The sequence below is a fragment of the Paramacrobiotus metropolitanus genome, unplaced genomic scaffold (genome assembly GCF_019649055.1).
Source record: "Paramacrobiotus metropolitanus isolate TYO unplaced genomic scaffold, Prichtersi_v1.0 Parri_scaffold0000086, whole genome shotgun sequence".
Lineage (NCBI taxonomy): Eukaryota > Metazoa > Tardigrada > Eutardigrada > Parachela > Macrobiotidae > Paramacrobiotus > Paramacrobiotus metropolitanus.
In genome coordinates this window covers 69771-89849 of record NW_026570306.1, presented here as the reverse complement: position 1 = coordinate 89849, position 20079 = coordinate 69771, and the positions used below count along the sequence as shown (strand labels likewise).

Sequence of the window (20079 nt, the reverse complement as noted above, 5' to 3'; positions counted from 1 at the left end):
CTGTACGAGAATGCAATCGACATTCGGCAATGAGGTCAAGAAGATCGTGCTTTGTTAGCTGGGCTAAATGACACAAAAGCGTTTAAAGCGGATTCCGGATTTTAACAGCAGTCACTGCTGAGAGAGCCTCTCTCTTCTTTGCCTGCACCACAGCATGCAGTGGCTCTGCACGAATTTTTGGATGCGCACACTCAAAGCCAACAGATTAGACCTATTGGTCTATTCTATTGGCTTTGATAAACTGCTCAGGTACAGGTGCTAGGAGGCCGGTGCCACCGCCCACGATAGTGGGGCTGCGTGGATAGCCGCACCGTCTCTCCGGTCTGTTTTTGCCGATTCGACCGTGTATTAAAATACACGGCCTTCACTCGATGATTTTGCCTTCTCCCAGCCAAGAATATCTTGACTGGTCGATGCTGTTTTTCCCTTTGCTTTCTGTTTTTCCTGCTAGATGTCATCCAGAGGATGATCTAGATTTGTCGGGCACTTTGCCTTTATTAAAATTTGCTATTTTAATAAAGCTTTCGTTTGGTAGCACGTCGATTCCGTTCGCATTTCTGTGACACGCGCACGGCGTGCTTACATGGTGGAGATTTGCGGGTTCGATCTTCCGCATCCCTGTAGCAGAGTGTTCTTTTAATAGGCAAACAGGCATTCTGCCTCGTTAGCCGTAATTAGCCGATTTCTTGCACTTTTAACAGTGCCAGAATTTAACTGCGCGCGCAGCCGAGATTCCCTGTATCGGCCTACCGGATTCAGCACGTCGCCTACAGCGAAGCGTTGGATACGGCCGTACAGTTTCGACGAAAGATACCAACAGCAGTTACCCGACAACGCGGAGTTCCTGCTACGATCCCCCGTCGGCATCCGTCGATAACCGTCTCCCACCTACTCCAGAAGCAAGCCCACACATCGGGGATACCTCTGCGAGCAAGCCGGGAGCGAAGAAACGATCCTGCATTCGGACGTGGAATTCCGAAGCAAGTCAGCAGCGTCGTCGTCTCACGTCGCCGATTCCGTTCAGCAGTCAGCAGGTAAGCCGATCTGCCGTAGCAGAAAAGCCGAGAATCTCTGAATTAATTTTCAGAGTAATTAGCCGGATAAATTTTAAAAGCAATATTGCTTTTATTTATCGATAAATTGGCCGAATATGGCAGCTTTTAGGAGTTGCTCTGCCGTGGTAATGTCGTGTGATATTACCGTATTCCAATCGACTTTATAGTCGATTTAATCGCCGAAATTTTCTCTGCAATTGCAGGAAACTACTGCCGCTAATTTTTAGATATTTTGGGAAGATAAATTCATGAAGAATTTACCCCCAATCGTTTAAATTTTGTCGTGCACAGAAGTCATCTGGGCTACTGTGTGATACCGTTTTCGTGTGATCGATCCTGCAATTTTAATTGCAGGATCCAATCGACTTTGCCGTTAAAATTTAATCTGCACTAGCAGATAAATCGTGCCGTATTTTTCAAATATTTTGACAGGGTCAAATTGTCAAAATCCTGTCGTACACGGAAGCTATTGAAGCTACCGTGTGTTATCGTCCTATTGACCGATTCCGCACCAGTAATCTGCGTGATTCAGTCAATTCTGCCGTTTAAATTTTGACCTGCAATAGCAGATAAATATCGCCGTGATTCCTTAAAATTTAAAAAGGATAAATTCATTGGAATTTATCCACAATAGTCGAAATTTCACAGTGCACGATAACCATTTAGGTTGCCGTACAATACCGATTTTGCGTTACCGAATTGCACCCTAATATTGAGTGTGCGCCGAAAACCCGAAACCGTAATTCATAAGAATTACGAACTTATTTCGCCGGTAATTTTTCTTCTTTCCGCGATTATTGTCGACTGCAACCGAAGAAATTCGATCGCAGAAATTGCGAGAAAATAGTAGGATATCGTTCCGATACAACCGTGTGTTGTATTTAATAATTTTGCCGAAATTTTGCCGATTCATTTAAATGAACAATATCGAAATTGCGCAGTGTAAATCATTGCAATTTACATGAATAATTGTCGACAAAATACCGATCATTTTTAATATTTTGCCGATATGAATACGGTAGAAATACCGGAATACATGAGCCGTAAATATTTGATCTTCACAAGGTCAAATCCAGGGTTGACTGTATAATATTGCAGTACATTTAGCCGATTGTTATCAGACACGGAAACTGCCGTTACCGTGTCTCTCTATAGCCGTCAAGTGTCGTGCATCGACACCATAATACGCAGTAATTAAATTCTCTAATTTCGATAATTAATTGCCGAAATTAACCGACTACTTTCTTTTCATTTCAACCGCAAGTCATTTTGCAATTTAGTCGACTTTACGCCGACCCATTTATGGGAACTAGAAAATGAATTGCCGTTTGACTTACCGTATTCGTTATTAGAATACAACCGTAATACATACCGGTTATATTTTGATAAAACTGTCGATATGGAGCGAACACCAGTGAACAAAGCAAAGCAGTTCGCTAATAACCTTTTACGAACAGCCGATCGATTAATTCGAAATCAGCTGAAAGACGTAGAAACAAATGATAATGCAGCCCGCAATGTTACCCGCGGGAAAGCGAAACAAATAGTAGCCGGTGGTGAGGAAGTAGTACATCAAGTGCTGCAAACCAATAAAAGAAAGCCGAAAAGAGCACCAATAGCCGATCTACCGGTACCTGAAGCGGTAGAACAGCCGGCCTCGCCGATGGTCCCTAAAGACCTAAACGAGGCTATGATCGAAGTAGAGACACAACCGAGTGTCGAACGAGTCGACAGCGTAACAGCGTCGACAACGTCGACCGAATCGTCGGTATCGCTGATCAATATTAGCGAACCAGCGTCCAAGGAGTCGGTCGACTCTTCGGACGAAGACGATGATGAGCCGACAACGGTGGTACCGTTGAGACCGAAGGCGCATTCCAGTCCGAACCTTATCGATAAGGTTTTGGGCAAGGACTTGACACCGGTCCTAAAAATTCCGCCGATTCAGCCGTTACAGCCGACAGGAGAGAAAGGGCCCCGGTTCAGCCTGTTAATGCAAGCTACCGATACAGTGGTAGAATTGCAGAACCAAGTGTCGGACCTTAGAGTCCGATACGAAAAAGCCGAACAAGATATCGCAAAACGCAATAAGACGATTTGCGATACAAAAGCCGATTTGGTGACCTAAAGGAGCAGCTACGAACGGCTAAAGGCTCCCATAATAAGGCAAGCGAAGCCGCCGTCGGGCTCGCTGCCCAAGTTAGGCAACGGGATAATAGGATCGATCAACTAAAAGCCGAACTACAAAAAGCACAAGCCGAACTAAAATCCGAAAAGGATTCGTCGACCAACTTCCGTAATCAGTATCTCGAAGCTATACAAGAGAACGGAAAGTTGAGTACAGAGTCCAACGACCGACTCGCTTCGATCTCTATGCTGCAAGAGTCGAGTGAGAGATACCGGTCGGAATTTAATATATTAGCCGAAAAGTACAACCGCCTGTTGGCAACGCACCAGCAGATGATAGCTGCCGCCGAAAACCAGATCGATTATGAAGAACGGCCGCCTACGCGAATGCGCGCTGGCCAGCCCGAAACCATGCACTCCCGCATGGAGCCGGCCCCGACAGTAGAACATATCAGCCGACAGCAGGTTTCCCATAAGGAGGCAGAGGCAATTTGTGAAGCCCTGCGGGAAGAACTGCGTAAGCTAAGTAAACGAACAAGTCGAACCAATAGTCCATTAAGGAAAGCCGATCTAGCCGATGCCATACGACAGCCAGTCCCTAGGCCGTCGTATAATGGCAGTAAGGAAGATATTGATAGTTTCCTTATCAAGTTCGAGCAAGCCGCAAAAGAAAACCGATGGGTAAGCGATGAGCGTAAGATAGCCGAACTGGCCTACTGCCTGAAGGATGAGGCGGTTATCTGGTACAACGGCCTGCTCACGTCCCCAAATAAGCCGACTACGTATCGGGAGTGGCGTAACCAATTGGTTGCGCGGTTCGGAGATACCAGACGCTCTGTAAATGCGTTGTCCGAACTCACGAACCGAATGTACCGACCAGGTCAGGAATCGCTTGAGAGTTTCTTTCAGGCGATGATGACGCTGAGAGATAAGGCCGGGTATGCCGGTACGCCGGATCAATTCGTGACCTTTCTAATGAAGGGCATTAAGCCGCATGCAACTTTGCATGACAAAATCGAGGGCATGGATCCTCGTACGCCGGAAGAATTTTTAGAGAAGATTCGCTACTTAACGGCGAGTAATCCCAAAAAGTATGTGATTCCGGTCGGCAGTAAACGTAAGAATCAAGATGCCGACTCTGTGACCGTTCGAACGGTACAGACCCAGCCGAAGCCGGCGAGTTATGCGGCAGCAGCTGCAAACCCGCCGCGCCCCATTAATGGGGGGAATCGTCGACCAAACCGACCAGCCAATAATGGCAACGATACTGGTAATATTAGGCCGGCAAGTAATGCTAATAACAGTAATGTTAGGCCAGCCGGCAATAACAACAATAATCAACAGTCGAACCGTTCCCAGCTGTGGGCCGAGAACGCCGGGCGTATTCCTGAGAATACTAACCGGGCCCCACGTTTGGAGAAGGAAATGAGAAATGGTCGAGTAGTCGAGTACTGCCAGCAGTGCGATGTCTGTGGGCACTACTTTGAGGCATGTCAGTTTAAAGACGTGCCCCGAGCCGAAAATCCAATCTATTTGTCGTATCACGACCCGGTAACCGGAGGTCGCCGGTACGCCCGGGATTTCCGGAGCCGAAGCCAAACCGGTAGTGGAACGAGCACGCCTAATGGCAACCGTTCCCGTAATAATTCACAGCCGCGTGTACAAGGCCAAGGCCGACCGATCGGTCCAAGGCCGACGTCACGTTCACCGCCGCCGAACCAAAATGAATACGCGACATCAGCAAGTAGCCAGGAAAACGACAACGGGGAGTAACTTCCGGCAGTACTCCCCGGTTGCCTGGTGAAATGCCGGATACTACTGAAATAATAACTATTAGTGGTATCCGAATCACCGAACCGACCGAACTAAACGAGCCGATTATTAACGAAATCAATATTGATGATTCTAAAGTCGATTCAACTAAAGAGCCGAAGCGGGCGCCACCGTTAATGGTGTGGGCACGCATTGTAGGCACAACCGTTATGGTTATGATCGATACTGGAGCCGAGACGTCACTCATCTCGAATGAGTTCGTCGACGAATTAAAACTAGAAAAACTACCGTTAGTTAAGCCACTAAACATTAGAGGAATCGGTGGTATGTGCGGATTTTTAGTAACCCACTACTGCACGGTACCTGTCAAAGTATTTGGCGAACTAATCAACCATTCTTTCTATATTAAGCCGACTGTCGCCGACACTAAAGTGCTATTAGGTCAGGACTTCTTGGCCGGTGCCAACTATGGTGTCCGTAATAACGAATTACAATGGATCCGTAGGATCCACACTATTGTAGTCGAACCAACAGTTGTTGAATCTATAAAGCCGAATACTATTGAACAAATTGTTCCGATACCCGTGGCATCGGAACCAACTATTAATGCTGTTGATATTCCTAAAGAGCCGACCCCTAAAGCCGAAATTGTTCCGATACCCGTGGCAAAAGCCACGAGTAAAAGGAAAATTAAACTACCGCCGCCGAGAAAGTCGTTTGCTAAGTTATGGCAAGAGTATCAAGTTTTTGTATCCGAAGTACAAGAACTGACGAAATTGTTCCATAAAACCCGACAAGATATTCTTGTCTTAGGAGACGACAGTACGCCGATTTCAGGCATTAGTCCTAAGGAAGCCGAACAAATTGCGAATAACCTAGATTCTGCCTTCACAGCCGAGTATCTCTTGATGTTAGAGAAACAAGAGAAGTTGAAGGAAGCATTTGAGTACTTCAAATTTAATGTACCATATGTTTTGCGAGCCGACTTAGAAGGCATGATTCAACTAAAACCCGAGTCAGCTGTCAAGCTGCCCTACCGATTAAAGCCGAAATATAAGCCGAATAATATGCCTCCCGAAACGGAAGGCATAACTAAAGCTAACCGAGCGCCTCGGGCACATTTTCACCCAATGGCGTCCGTAATGGAGTTTAATAAAGACGAGCCGACTATAGAATGTAGATTGCAACCGAACGACGATGTCGCATGTAATAATGCGAATGTCGAATCAAACGAGCCGAATCATGCCGATACTGTAGCTGATAAAGTACCAGACCTAAACGAAACTCTATCCAGTATTCAATCCTTTGACGCGTCTAATCTAATCATTGCAAATGTAGAGCCGGTAGTTAATACTGAATCGACGCCGAATAATAGGGAATCAGCTGAACCTGATCAGTCAGATGACCCCACAGCTATTGATAAGACTTGGGAATTTCCTGAGTCGCCTACTATTGAATCTACTTCTCGTAGCCCACGCCTCCAATCGATTAAGGTGTTCGCTACCGATAAAATTCTAATCAATCCTGGTATAAATATGGCTGCAGTAGTAGCACGATTCGACCCAACCGAAGAATTTTCGACCGATAAGTTTATGTTCTTGCCGAGCCCACATGTTTACATGGAGAGGCATATTAAGCCGATTGAAGGTGTCGTAAGACCCGCTAATGGGAAATTTGAACTGGGATTGTTCAATTTCCATAATAGCCGAAAGTCGATCAAGAAAGGTCAGTTCATCGGGTATCTCGAACCGTACGAAGAGATAGAAGATGATGAGATCTGTATTAATTCCGTTAAATTAGCCGAACGAACGCCGGAAGAACAACAAGAAATCCGAGAAGCCGTTGATGCGCTTAAGATTAATTCTAAGCTGACAGCCGAACAAATAGCGAAGATCAAGGAAGTATTCCTTGAGTATCCCGATCTATTTGCTACTAAACGCCGACCTTTTGGTGACGTTACAATTGTAAAGCACCACATCGATACGGGTGATTCCCCGCCGATTAAATGTAAGCCGCACCGTACCTCTTGGCGAGGTCGGGAGATAATCGAAGAGCATGTTAAAGAAATGCTCGAAAAAGGTATTATTCGCCGATCAAATAGCAACTGGTGCTTCCCAGTTGTGCTGGCTTCTAAGAAGAATCCAGACGGTACTATCGGTACGCGTTTCTGCGTCAACTATATAAAGTTAAATGACGCAACGAAAAAGAATAATTACCCTTTGCCGTCACCGGATGAATTGCTTCAATCCGTAGCCGATAATGAATACTATGTAGGTGTCGATTGTAATGCCGGGTTCTGGCAGATACAAATGGCCGAAGACTCGATTGAAAAGACTGCGTTCATCACGCAAGACGGTCTTTTCGAATTTTTACGCATGCCTTTCGGCGTGTGTAATGGGCCGGCAACATTCCAAGAGACCATGAATAAAGCTCTTGTAGGAGTACGCAATGAGAATATCTTTGCGTACCTGGACGATATAATTGTAGCCGCTAAGGATTTCGACGATTTGATTCGTAAAATCCGACTAATGTGTGAATGCCTTGTTAAGGTCGGCTTCACGCTTAAGCCGAGCAAGTGCCATGTCGGTGAAACCGAGTTGCACTTCCTTGGACACATAGTGTCTAAAGCCGGAATCAAAACCGATCCGGAGAAAATCTCCGCGATTCAACAATATCCGAAGCCGCAAACTGAGAAGGATCTTCGATCTTTCCTCGGTTTATGCAACTACTACCGTAAGTTCGTTAAGGATTTCGCTAGCCGAACCCGAGCCATGTATGGCCTACTGAAGGGTGAAATTGATGTCAAGAATAAGTGGACAGCCGAACATGACGCCGAGTTTGTCGATTTGAAAAATGCGTTGATTAACGCGCCGGTTTTGGTCAAATTTGATCCAAATAAGCCGACAGTTATTGAGTGCGATGCTAGTACGATAGGAATAGGATCTATCCTACATCAGGATGGTCATCCCATCGTTTACGCTAGCAAACTCTTAACCGACGCCGAACGTAAATATCCGATCACCGAATTGGAATGTATGGCTGTAGTATTTGCATGCCGTAAGTTCCGACATTTTATCGAATATTCACATTTCTATGTGCAAACCGATCATCAAGCGTTAACAAACTTGTTACGCTCTGTGTCGAGGAAAGAAGGCTTGAACGGGCGCCTTACCCGTTGGGCACTTCAACTGAGTAGTCACAAGATGACTATTCAGTATCGGCCGGGTAAACAATGCGATAATGCCGATGCTTTAAGCCGTCATCCGGTCGGACCACCGGTCGAGACCGCTGACGATGATGACTGGGACGAAATGAAAGATCGGAAGTTCAGTACTCCGACCATTCGAGTCGTCACTATCACCGACCCAGCCGAACATGATGAAGACGAAGATAATTTTAAGTATTATCGAGCCGAACAGGAAAAGGATCCTGTAGTCGAAAAGCGTATTCATGCCCTTGAGGGCCGAGCCGAAAGTACTCACTTAATCAAACGCGATCCATACTTTGAGTTATGGAACGGCGTTTTATACCGATTAACCGAAAAGGACGGCCGCCTTGATCGACGGTTCGTCGTGCCGAAGCATATGCGTGTCGATATAATGCATGCTATGCACGATGCACCGGCTAGCGGACATTTGGGTCCATTAAAGACGTATCAGGCAATTGCGCTTCGTTATTATTGGGACGGCATGGTTGCCGACATCGATAAGTACGTACGCAACTGTTATTTGTGCCAACACCGTAAAACTGAACGGAAGGCACCGCCGGGTAAGCTACAACAGATAGCTATCGGAGCCCCGTGGTTCCGAGTACAAGTCGATTTAAAAGGACCTTTGCCGACTACCCCAAGAGGTAGTACATACATAGCCGTTGCTATTGACGAATTGACTAAGTTCGTAATAGCTAAGCCGATTCCTAATGCAAAAAAGGAAACTGTCGCTAGTTTCCTGATTCACGACGTATTCCTGCCGTACGGTACGCCGCATATTTTGAATACCGATCGTGGAACTCATTTCCACAATAAGCTTCTTGAAGCGATTAATCACCGCTTGAAGATTCAGTATCATTTCGGTGCTGCCTACCATCCGATCGGTAGAGGCTTAGTCGAACGCCAAATGCAAACTATTGCCGATTCGTTGGCAATGTATGCCGCCGACGGACGGGAAAAGAATTGGGATACCATTCTCCCGTTTGTAATAGCCGCTAAAAATCGCGTACAAAACGCAACTACTAACATGTCGCCGTACTATATGCTGTACGGGCGTGAGCAAGTTATTCCAGCCGATACGGTCACTAAGACCAATATACCAGCCGAACATGCATCGATAGCTGAATACATGGATGAATTTCGCCATAATTTAGCACGAGCGCATGAGTTAGCCGAAATTTACATGCGAGAAGAATTTATTAAAACGGCCGAACGTTTTAATAAAAAGCGTCGAGAAGACGATTATCAGATCGGTGAACTAGTTCTTCTAAAGCGAGAGAAGAAGAAAGGCGAAACCGAATCCTTCCGAGAAAAATTCGGAGGTAGATGGGAAGTTACCGGTTTCCCGTATACTAATGCCGTTGAAATCGAGAATAAGGATAAGCCGGGAGAAACTCGCATCGTCAATTGCGAGCGCCTCAAACGGTTTAATACAACTGAGGAAGATCGTAAGGGAATAACCAGTACGATCTCTTTGCCGAAAACTGCCGAAAATGGTTTAAATGTGAACGTTGAGCCGTTCATACCAGCCGATACCGTAGAAGCTGTTGAAGCTACAAACGATACCGATAAAAATAATGTCGAAGCCGCCGCTGATGATGATCAGTGGGAACCCGAAAGTGTGGTTGCCGAAACTATTAGCCGTAAAAATATTAGGAAAAAGCCGGTTAAATTAAAATTATATGTACGCCGTAATAAAAACGGATATGTACATGTATGTTAATAGCCGACCACATTTTCCTATCGAGAGGTCCGTACCTCCCGCCGATCTAAATCCCCACTAGTTTTCTACCATAAGTGGTCCATATCTCTTGCCGAAACTTATTAGCCGCTCCAATCTGGAGAATTTTCACTATTGACTTATGAATTAATAGTGATTATTGCCGTTGAATAATTGTCGATTAATTACTGAATTAATTTTTGAATTATTCATGTAATTAATATGCCGTACAATTCACCGGGCTTACTGTGTTGTAGGCAAAGTCGGAATGGACGGCCAAGGCCAACGTCAGCCGCAGCGTCCGCCGGGATCAGGTAACGGCATAACGCCGCGTACGCCGCCGAATACTATCCGTCTAAATGTTGTGGCAAATGCCCAATCAGACGATGAGCCGGTCGAAATACGAACAGTTCGAGTTTCTCGTTCTGCCCAAACCGATCCAGTAACTATTATCGATTATGATCCGCTTCATGAATTGATAAGCCGAATGCAGGAAGATGATGGCGAGAATTTTCCGCCAGAAGAATCGCCGGAAAATTCACAAAATATTCAAGCCGAACTTAATATTCAGCCGACGCAAAATGTAGCCGTAATACAGCCGAATGCTCGCACGGTGACAACACCGGCGCCAGTACCATTATTGCCGATTAATTTAAACGTCTCACGGAGCGAACCTCCGTCTACTCAGCCGGCACGAAATGTGCAAGAACAGCCGACATCAGATCACGGTGTGATCCGGTTAAATTATCCTGTGCCGCATGAGATTCGTCTCACCGAAACGCCGGTTATAACTCCGTACCCGCCTGTGGTACCGGGTGGCCCGCCGATGAATTTAGCACGGATCACCATTGGTGATCAAAGGCATTCCTTAATTGTGGGACCAGCGAATATCCCACTACCGCCGTCCATGCAGCCGCGAATAATTAATGTTAGACCGATTTTACCGTGTCCTATACCGCCGGCACAGCCGCGAATGGTTGTTGCCCCGCCGAATACTACGGTGCGCTACCGACCTACGAGTAGTGGTACCGCACTGTCACAAGGCCGATATATTATTTCGCCGACCGATCAGCAGTTTCCTGTTAGTACTTTAATACGACCGGGAGTTGTTAGAATTAGTACGCCGACCCGTATGCCGAATACTACAGTACTACAAAGTACTTCGCCGGTGGCACCATCTGATCGTGTGCCCAAACAGTCCAGCGATGGACAAACTTCGCCGAACAAAATTCCGCGGTTGTCTCCAGAAGACACTGGTAATCATACGTCCGAAACGGCTCTGCAAGAGTCCGAACGCCGACAGAAGTTGAGACAAGATAAGGAAGATTTGCAACGGCAAATCTCCCAAGTCCGAGATCAACTGAATCGTAGCTACTTTAGTAGCGAAGACGAAGAGGAGCCGAGATTAGTAATCGATGAACCGACTGTCGAAGTAGAGCAGTTGGATCAGTCGATGCAGGATCAGACGGGGGAAAATGTTAATAACTCCCCGGCTGTTCGTGTACCGTCGCCGGAAATTCCGGAATACACATCAATAATTAAAAAGCCGTCGCCAGATAAATTGTCTGATAAATCGCCGAATAAATCGTCGAATAAGTCCGAAGAATCATCGCCGTCTAGTGTGTCATTGCCATTCGAGCAGGGACCACGTGAACCTGCAGACGAATTGTCCGCAATGTTAGACATCGCCTTTTCAGCCTTTAAAGAGCTGAAGAATAAGGAGAGAGCCGCTTCGTTTACATTCTTGTTCCAGTATTATCGGGGCAAGATAAGCCATAACCCTGATCGTGAACGTTCCGATTAGCTATTCAGGGTGCCGTTAATCGAGGAGAAATGCTCGAAGTGTACCAATATTGGTCGGGTACAATTATGTACTCGCCGACTGATCTACGCCGTCGTTGGTACGAGCGTATGGTCATTTGTACGCCGGAAAGTTTTAGAGAAGCCGTGACTATCGCTATACACGATATCCATAACAGACTTGGTTCGTCTGTTGCCGAAATAGCTAATTATATTACGCTAACTATGCCGATGCGACTTGTCGCTGCCGCACAACAGTTTCCTATGATTTTGGAAGCTGTCCACGAATTAGTCCGTAGGGAAATAATCGTGGAAATCGCTGGATTAAACGTGCCACGTTATGCACTAGCCGATACGAATCGTACACGATTGAGTGCCGTCACGGGTGTATCCGTGAAAGACTTAGGTCTGCCGCCGCCGGACAAGAAGCGTAAAAGTGTAACTGTAGTCCGACCACCGCCGCCGCCTCCAGAACCGACACACGCCGTTCTGGCAGACGCCATCGGTCAGATTTTAAGATCTCGACAACAGCCGGTATTAGGCAGAATTACTGATACGTTAAGACATCGGTATAGTGCGCAAGCAGTAGCAGTTGCGCTTAATCGCGAATGGGAACAGGGCCGACTTTTGCGCCAGTTTAACCATCGCCAATTAATGGTATATTATACCATAGCGCCGAATGTATCGTTTTTGCAAGACTACCCGCTTTTTGATGCCACTCAATGGCAGGAAGTGGTGATCCGTACCATAGCCGAAATTAATGATCCATTGGGATCAACTGTCGACGAAATAGTGCAATATATTCGCACGGTTCGTCCCGAAATGGGAAGTCGCGTTGATCACTATGTTGAATTAGCCGTGTCGGAGTTGGTATTCAACCCGCGTATAATTTCCGTTAATGATCCGGAACGGGGCATCACTTGCCGGATTAATCCAGCGGATGCGCCCGGACCGTCACGCCGATAATTTAATACTAGAATTAACAGCCGAGTAATAGCCGATATTATTTCTGTAAAATTAGTCGATAATTAATTATCCATTAAGATGGTTAGTTATTTAATAGCCGTTCATTATTCCCCCACTAAATTGTGGTCCTATGATTATCATCCCAGTGGTGAAGCCGAATTTGCCATTGGCAAAATTCGGGTCCGCTCCATCACTGTTGGATACCACTACGGTTAAGTCCGCAGGTACGAGTACCGAGCCGAATAAAAATAAGAATGTTTCAAAACCGTCGAATATTAATAACAATAATAAAGTCGCTACTAAATCGGGTGTTGCAGGAAGAACACAGCAGTTGCCAGCTGTGCCCGCACCTGTGCCGCCGATCTCAACTGTTCCTGTCGAACAGCAGCCAGCAATAGCTGTGCAGCCGATTGTTGCGAATGAGCAACCAGCGAGTGTTGCTTTGCCGATCTCTACTGAAACGCAGCCGGTTAGTGCTGCCCCGCCGAAACGAAAATTCAACAGACCTAAATCTGTTAGTACAGAGCCGAAGAGGAAGGATATCCTCGTTGAACATTATCTGGTGAAATTACCAATTTCCCGCATGTCCGACGCCGAATTTGAGTTTTATAAGACTACAAAGTCTTATGAAAATGAAGCCGAACCGAATTCCGAAGAATACAAACGGAATACGATGGCCGTTTTACGCAAAATGAACGAATCCGATATGAATAAGGACCAACGTGCGTTCTTTAATCAATATCGCGATGATTACCTAGATGAATATCTAGATGACGCCGATTTGTCGAACGATAATAATGAACAGCCGCTTATTCGTTTTCCGCCAAATGGCGAAGAAGCCGAAATATTCCACGACACAGTGGAAAATGTGCTGGCTCAATTTGAGCCCCCTGTGTTGCCGATGTCGGAGGTACTAGGCGATGCTTTACATGCAGTCGCTGGAGCCGCTACAGCCGATTCTATTTCTGACGTTGCTGCCGTCGATGCTGACACCGACATGCTGAACGATGCGTGAGCGACGATGCCGAACTGCTGCTATGGAGGACAAGAGATTCTCCAAGCTGAATTCATTCTGGAATGGGATCTCATCAAATTCGCCAATTTTTTGTGATTTTTATAACCTAGTATATGCGCCGCAAATTGTACTCGGTCGCATTTTGCTCATTGTTTTGTGTTTGTTTTTTTCGATTTGGTGTGTCCTCGCGGGAGCTTCGGAGTTCCACCCGTGGCATGCTAGGAGGCCGGTGCCACCGCCCACGATAGTGGGGCTGCGTGGATAGCCGCACCGTCTCTCCGGTCTGTTTTTGCCGATTCGACCGTGTATTAAAATACACGGCCTTCACTCGATGATTTTGCCTTCTCCCAGCCAAGAATATCTTGACTGGTCGATGCTGTTTTTCCCTTTGCTTTCTGTCATCCAGAGGATGATCTAGATTTGTCGGGCACTTTGCCTTTATTAAAATTTGCTATTTTAATAAAGCTTTCGTTTGGTAGCACGTCGATTCCGTTCGCATTTCTGTGACACGCGCACGGCGTGCTTACACAGGTGTCCCTATTTTGTTCTCATGCAGAGGTGTCCCTGTTTTGGCAAAACTGCCAAAACTTGCTTTCAGCCTTCTTTCAACTTTCTGATATCATAATTAGTTTAGCGGCTGTGTGCCTGTCTGTGGCAGAATAAAGAACTGACAACGCGTAGGTCCGGTACTGGCTCTTGGACAGTTATTAATTTGTTTAAATCAAGCCGATTTTCATAGACTTGTGCAATCATTTTTTGTTTTACTGCACAAGTCCGCACTTCATTTAATTGAAACCAACATTTCATCTTCCGTGCTTCGCTCGAGATCCTTTAATACCGGCATTGGTATCTAAATTTTCAAATTCTAACAAAAATGGCGACTCCTTGGTGTGACATAATAACGTATGGGAGATCCACAACGGCTCTAAAATCTTTTCCAACCCGCATCATCGACATGATGCCACCATTACGCTATTATCGGGAGCTGCGCTCGGTTCCGCGCCAAATGAACTTTGGGAACACGGTGCTGGCGCAGCGCGACGCCGGCCAGTGGTGGCTGGGATACGTTCAAGATATTGACGGCGAATATTTCTTCATTGACTTCGACGCCAGCACAATCAGCGCCCAATGGATTCACTCCAAACACCTCTGGCCGCATCATTTCCCTTATTTAAACACTCTCCACCCATTTCCACCAAAGCCCATGCAGGTCGCCCTGCAAGACGAAATCGGCGGACCGTTCATTTTCCGACCTGCCACTTTTATTAAGGGTTATTACTGCATGTTCTGCACTGTTAATATCAACCAGGATCCCGCAGACCAAACTACTCCACCTGAACAACGCGTTGCGCCGCTGCGCCATCTAGCCACTACTTTTCCGGCACCCGATGGAGAGCCATCTTTTCTGGGTAGGATAAACGGACTCGGATACCAAAAGCATGTCATTCCTTTCGACAAAGCACATTTGATCCGTGATGTGAATTATATGCCCGAATTTCTGGTTCGCGCTTGCCAGTTAATACCCGGTCCTGGTGACCTGTGCAAAGCCAGTTGTCGGTTCCAAAGGATTGCTGGACCAAATGCATTTTATTTCCACTGCTTGGAAGGGGCTAATCATACAAGCGTCGCCTATAAGTTCGACAGCGGTTGTCACGTGTTTGTGCGAGCGGAAATCGACACGATGACTTTCATCTGCGCCGAAGTGCACGGTGACTCAGCCGGGCGCAGCATGTTCTGGAATGGAGGTTCTCTCAAGGAAGCTTGTCAAAGCTATCTGGCTGTGCAAATTTTTAGAGAATCTTTACAAACCGGCAGGTTCGTGGCCAAGAGCATGACAACGGTTGCACTCCGAAAAGGTAAGTGCATACGAGTACTGATGGAATAACTGTTCTGGATGCCGGCATTCAGATTTCAGATTAGAACAAATTGATGTTTCCGTTGACTAATAGGTTGCAGTGGTGGAATTACTGTTCCACTTCATACAGATACAGTAGAAGACTAGAAGGTCACAAGTTTTAGACTAGATTTGCTTCATACATATTACCTACTTATCCTTCTGCATCTGCCACCAGCTGAATAAGTATTTTGCAGACTTGGACGAAATGCCCATCTTCGACCTCCCAACCGCGATCCTCACCAGTGTCTTCCTCAGTCTGGATGTCGTTTCTCGGTTACGGATAAGCCAGTACGTTGTAGACAATTGTCAGCAGACAGCAGTAGCAATGCGTAGGAACATATTAGCTCTCGGCTGCCTCGGCAATCAGTGGACCTGGGACCACGATCACAGTGACCGGTGAAAGAGCAATGTATCTACCCGTAGAGACCTTCAAGTGGCCACCTATGTTAAGTCAATGGGCGACATACCTTCAAGTGGCCAGGCATTAGTTATTTGGCCCCAGAACCGATTTTCTTCCCGTTTTTTGGTACAGCAGATTCAGCTCAACTTGTTCTTCACAGAGTACTTGAAAATTTCCAAATCGGTTGAACCGTTTTTTAGTTATTTACGTTGTAAAAAACCAGTGACGAAACGCTTAAGCCACGCCACGAGAGCCACTACACTACGCCAGCTTATTTCACTTATCCACCACACATGTGCGGGTGCAGCAAGCACTCGCTTTATATCAGCGAATATGAGCACAGAGGCAACCGGGATCACACTAAGTCTTAAAAAAGTCATTAAAATTTACAAAAAAAACAGAAACCAAAACAATAAAAATCACAAATTATTGAGCATGTGAAAAATCACGGGTTAGTGAAAACAAAAATTCACAGGTTAATAGACACCGGTTAGCAGTACGACAACAATTATTAAAAACCCTTTCCATACTTGTACTCGCCGTTTTCCACAAATCAATTCACCGATCTTTAACCGGTATCTTTAATTAACCTATAAATTTTTATTTTCACTAACCTGATTTTTCACATGCTCAATAATTTGTGATTTTTATTGTTTTGGTTTCTGTTTTTTTGTACATTTCAATGACTTTTTTAAGACTTATTGTGATCCCGGTTGCCTCTGTGCTCATATTCGCTGATATAAAGCGAGTGCTTGCTGCACCCGCACATGTGTGGTGGATAAGTGAAATAAGCTGGCGTAGTGTAGTGGCTCTCGTAGGCTTGCTGTTTCGTCACTGGTTTTACAACGTAAATAACCAAAAACGGTTCAACCGATTTGGAAATTTTCAAGTACTCTGTGAAGAACAAGTTGAGCTGAACCTGCTGTACCAAAAAACGGGAAGAAAATCGGTTCTGGGGCCAAATAACTAATGCCTGGCCACTTGAAGGTATGTCGCCCATTGACTTAACATAGGTGGCCATTTGAAGGTCTCTACGGGTAGTATCTACAGAGTACGACAAGAAACAGTGAAGTGTATCTCTCCTACGTCAATTCGATTATCTTCCTGGTTTTCTGGGTGCCACAATGGACGTAAAACGGATTTTACATTGGAACTGTTTACCTCCTCGCATTTCTAAGCAAACCAGGGGGTGGTCGTTAGGGGTATTGAATTTCTCAACAATGTCAGTGAGAGCTAGTAGTTTAAGAGGATGCGGTGAATTACAGTTGAGGTTAACACGTGTGCCACTAAACTTAATAAGTAACCACCCGTATGCATGGCGCTATCATGGCGGTGTTAACGGCCCTGGCGCCGTATGCCGCTGTTCATCGCGCCGCATGCACGGCGCTGTTAACCCTAAAATTCTTCCGTAATAATAGTAATGGTAATATCGACTGCCGGTGTTTACTCCCTACTGCAAACGGATGATTTCAGGGTGTGCGCATTGTGGAAGCTGATTTCGCGTGATTACATCAGTAAGCACCATATTATCATGTTCACCATCCCTTCCCTGTTTGCCACGGGACACTGGGACGACTCGATAGATTATGTTTTGAGCGCTATCACAGAGTACAAACTCGACACTATGCTAGAACGAACCCTTTCCCATGAGACACGGGCGATGGCGCTGGTCGACGAAAGAACGCCTGACGAGAGACGGTATGATCGATGTGACGGATGTGAGAGGGATTACGGTGCCAAAATGTCGACGATTTTCCATGCACTGAAAGACAAGTCTATACGCCTGCCCATGTTCATTGCCAAAAATGTCTACGAGACTGCCGCGTCAGGGTACAGTTCCTTTATGGGGCTGAGAGCGAATGAGAAGAGTGGACAGTTTGAATGCCTTCGGCTCTCGCATTGGATGACTGTTTGTGAGACGATGGTGTTGATTAACTACAACGCATCCAGTGGAACCGGCAGCCAGTCTTTGTTGCGCAGGACCGGGCTAATGTGGCCGGAAAATGAGAATGCGTTTATGCGGGCTGACGGTGAAGAGCGCCTGGATGTGTGCATTCCGCTGGTGCGCTTCCGTAGCACGGAAACGGCAGCAGTACAGCGTCGACGCTTTCTTGTCGCGGCCAACGACAGCTGCCCGGGCGTGACGCAGCAGGTGCGGGAAAAGGTCACATTGGTATATGCGCGCTGGGTTTGCACGTTGGCCTATCCCGAGCAGTGGGCAGGGATTCGCCACTTCTTCCAGCTGTGAGTATTGCAGCCGTATTGACACATAACCGGTTTTAGTAGAATGCGGTATGAGTGTTTTTGTCAAATAGGTTCAACGGCGTCCATCCCGACGGCAGTCCGAAGTGCTGGGACCACATTGACTTGCGGCAGCTGGATTTGTCATGCTTGAACAAGCTAACATTAGCCGCGCTCAATGTTTACTATAATGACTAATTTGTTTTGGAACCAACTGAATTCCCAGTTTGTTCGTTCTGTTTCGTGTTTCACAGTGGATTTAGTAACTAAGAACCGAAAATTTTCAAGACCTTGAGCGCTCTCGATGTGAATTTTCTTGGCAAATAAATTGGCAAGACATTTGTTTACACTATTCTGTAAGATGTACATACACGATACAAAGTACTAACATCAGATTGTGGGTTAAAAGCAAATTGTGCCCTATGCAATTGTGTCTGCAATACTACTCGTATATGTTTTTTTTTTTAAATACAAGTACCCCAGTTTCATAGTTTCGCCTGCATCGGCATTTATATTTTTCGATTAACATTTGGTTTATTCCATGCATGGTGGTTTATTTCATTAACAGTCTACAAGAAGGCCGATGGCATTTACTTACTAGTACTATCATTTGCAGAATAGATCTATTTCATGACAAACGCTCTGTCCGGATGCTGTCACAAGCATCTGTACTCATGTTACAGAATCGAAACACATCCACTTTTTCTCATCCAGTGCTGCATGTCACGATTAAGTACGGAGTACACTGAAATCCTTCAGGGTCACAGAGCCCATACCTATCCAACTTAATCCATAAACAGAAACACAAGGTGGAAATTAGACAATTTCGCTTTAAACAAACATTATCGAAACTATTAAATTATCGAAACTCAGTTGCAAATCACCACTTGCTTGTACAAGACGACGTAAGAGTGTTTAGGACAATCAAACAAGACAAACCATTCGCCAATGTGTAATGCAACTTTGGCAACGAAAAACTAGCAAAAAGGCCACATCCAGTATTATTGGATACTTTCGCCGAAAGCCTGCAGAAAGAGGCTTATTTTTGCCGCCGCCTGCTCACACACCGCATAGCCCCTTTCACTCTCCTTTGACTCCCTCCCGTATAACACCGTCAAGATATCCCTGCCCTCCTCACAATGATCCATCACCACAGAGCACACTTGAGCGGCTAGTGTTTCCAGCGCTGTTCTCGATGTTTTCGCTAGCTGATCCATCCCATTCAGTCCGCGCTGATGCAGCGCGTCAACAGCTGACATCCCCGCTGACATCAGGAGAAGAGCACGAAAAGCCGCATATTTGGGGTATATTTTCCTAAAGACAGGTAGGCATAATTCACTGCTTGGTGACTGTCATAAATTTTTAATATCCCGTAACTGCCAGCAAATTACCTGGCACAGACAATCATTTCTTGCATCATCTGCCAGCCCTCGTCAAAGCGATTCCCCTCGAAATAAATATCCGGTAATTCCCAGCCGCAGACAAAGCGGATATGCGCGTCCGGCTGCAGGATTCCGACAGCGTCCAGTTTTTCGCAAAGGGTCATAAGCAAACTTCTTCGGGCAGCGCATAATGGCCTCGTGCTGCTGCATGAAACGGTGGAACAGCATCATTCGGTCACTGTTGATAGCGCCGCATTGCGAGCAGGCTTCATGTGCACGGCTGTCGCTGGGCATTCGATCGTGCATCCAACCGTTACACAACGTAATGGATTTATCTCGGCATCCTACGAGCGGGAATAGCGTCAAGCACAAAAAACATCGGGAATAGCGTCAAGCGCAAAACAATAAGGCTGTTGAACTCTCGTACATATTCTTCCGTGCATCGGCGGCAAGTGCACGGAAAGTGGTAACGCTTCTCAAATCCAACGCGACGTT

General features: G+C 46.1%; 2 protein-coding genes across 2 annotated transcripts; both read left to right on the top strand.

Annotated features, from left to right (window-relative positions):
* Positions 1-887: 887 nt before the first annotated feature.
* Positions 888-14229, top strand: LOC129596111 (uncharacterized). The gene is made up of 3 exons (XM_055493294.1): positions 888-1034; positions 10141-10197; positions 12967-14229. Exons 2-3 carry the CDS (start codon positions 10152-10154, stop codon positions 13662-13664), a joined length of 744 nt encoding a protein of 247 aa, XP_055349269.1. The 5' UTR covers positions 888-1034; positions 10141-10151; the 3' UTR covers positions 13665-14229.
* Positions 14230-14242: 13 nt separating this feature from the next.
* Positions 14243-18495, top strand: LOC129596110 (uncharacterized). The gene is made up of 4 exons (XM_055493292.1): positions 14243-15520; positions 15756-15849; positions 17435-18205; positions 18277-18495. The coding sequence occupies exons 1-4, from the start codon at positions 14539-14541 to the stop codon at positions 18398-18400; spliced, it is 1971 nt and encodes a 656-aa protein (XP_055349267.1). The 5' UTR covers positions 14243-14538; the 3' UTR covers positions 18401-18495.
* Positions 18496-20079: the final 1584 nt, after the last annotated feature.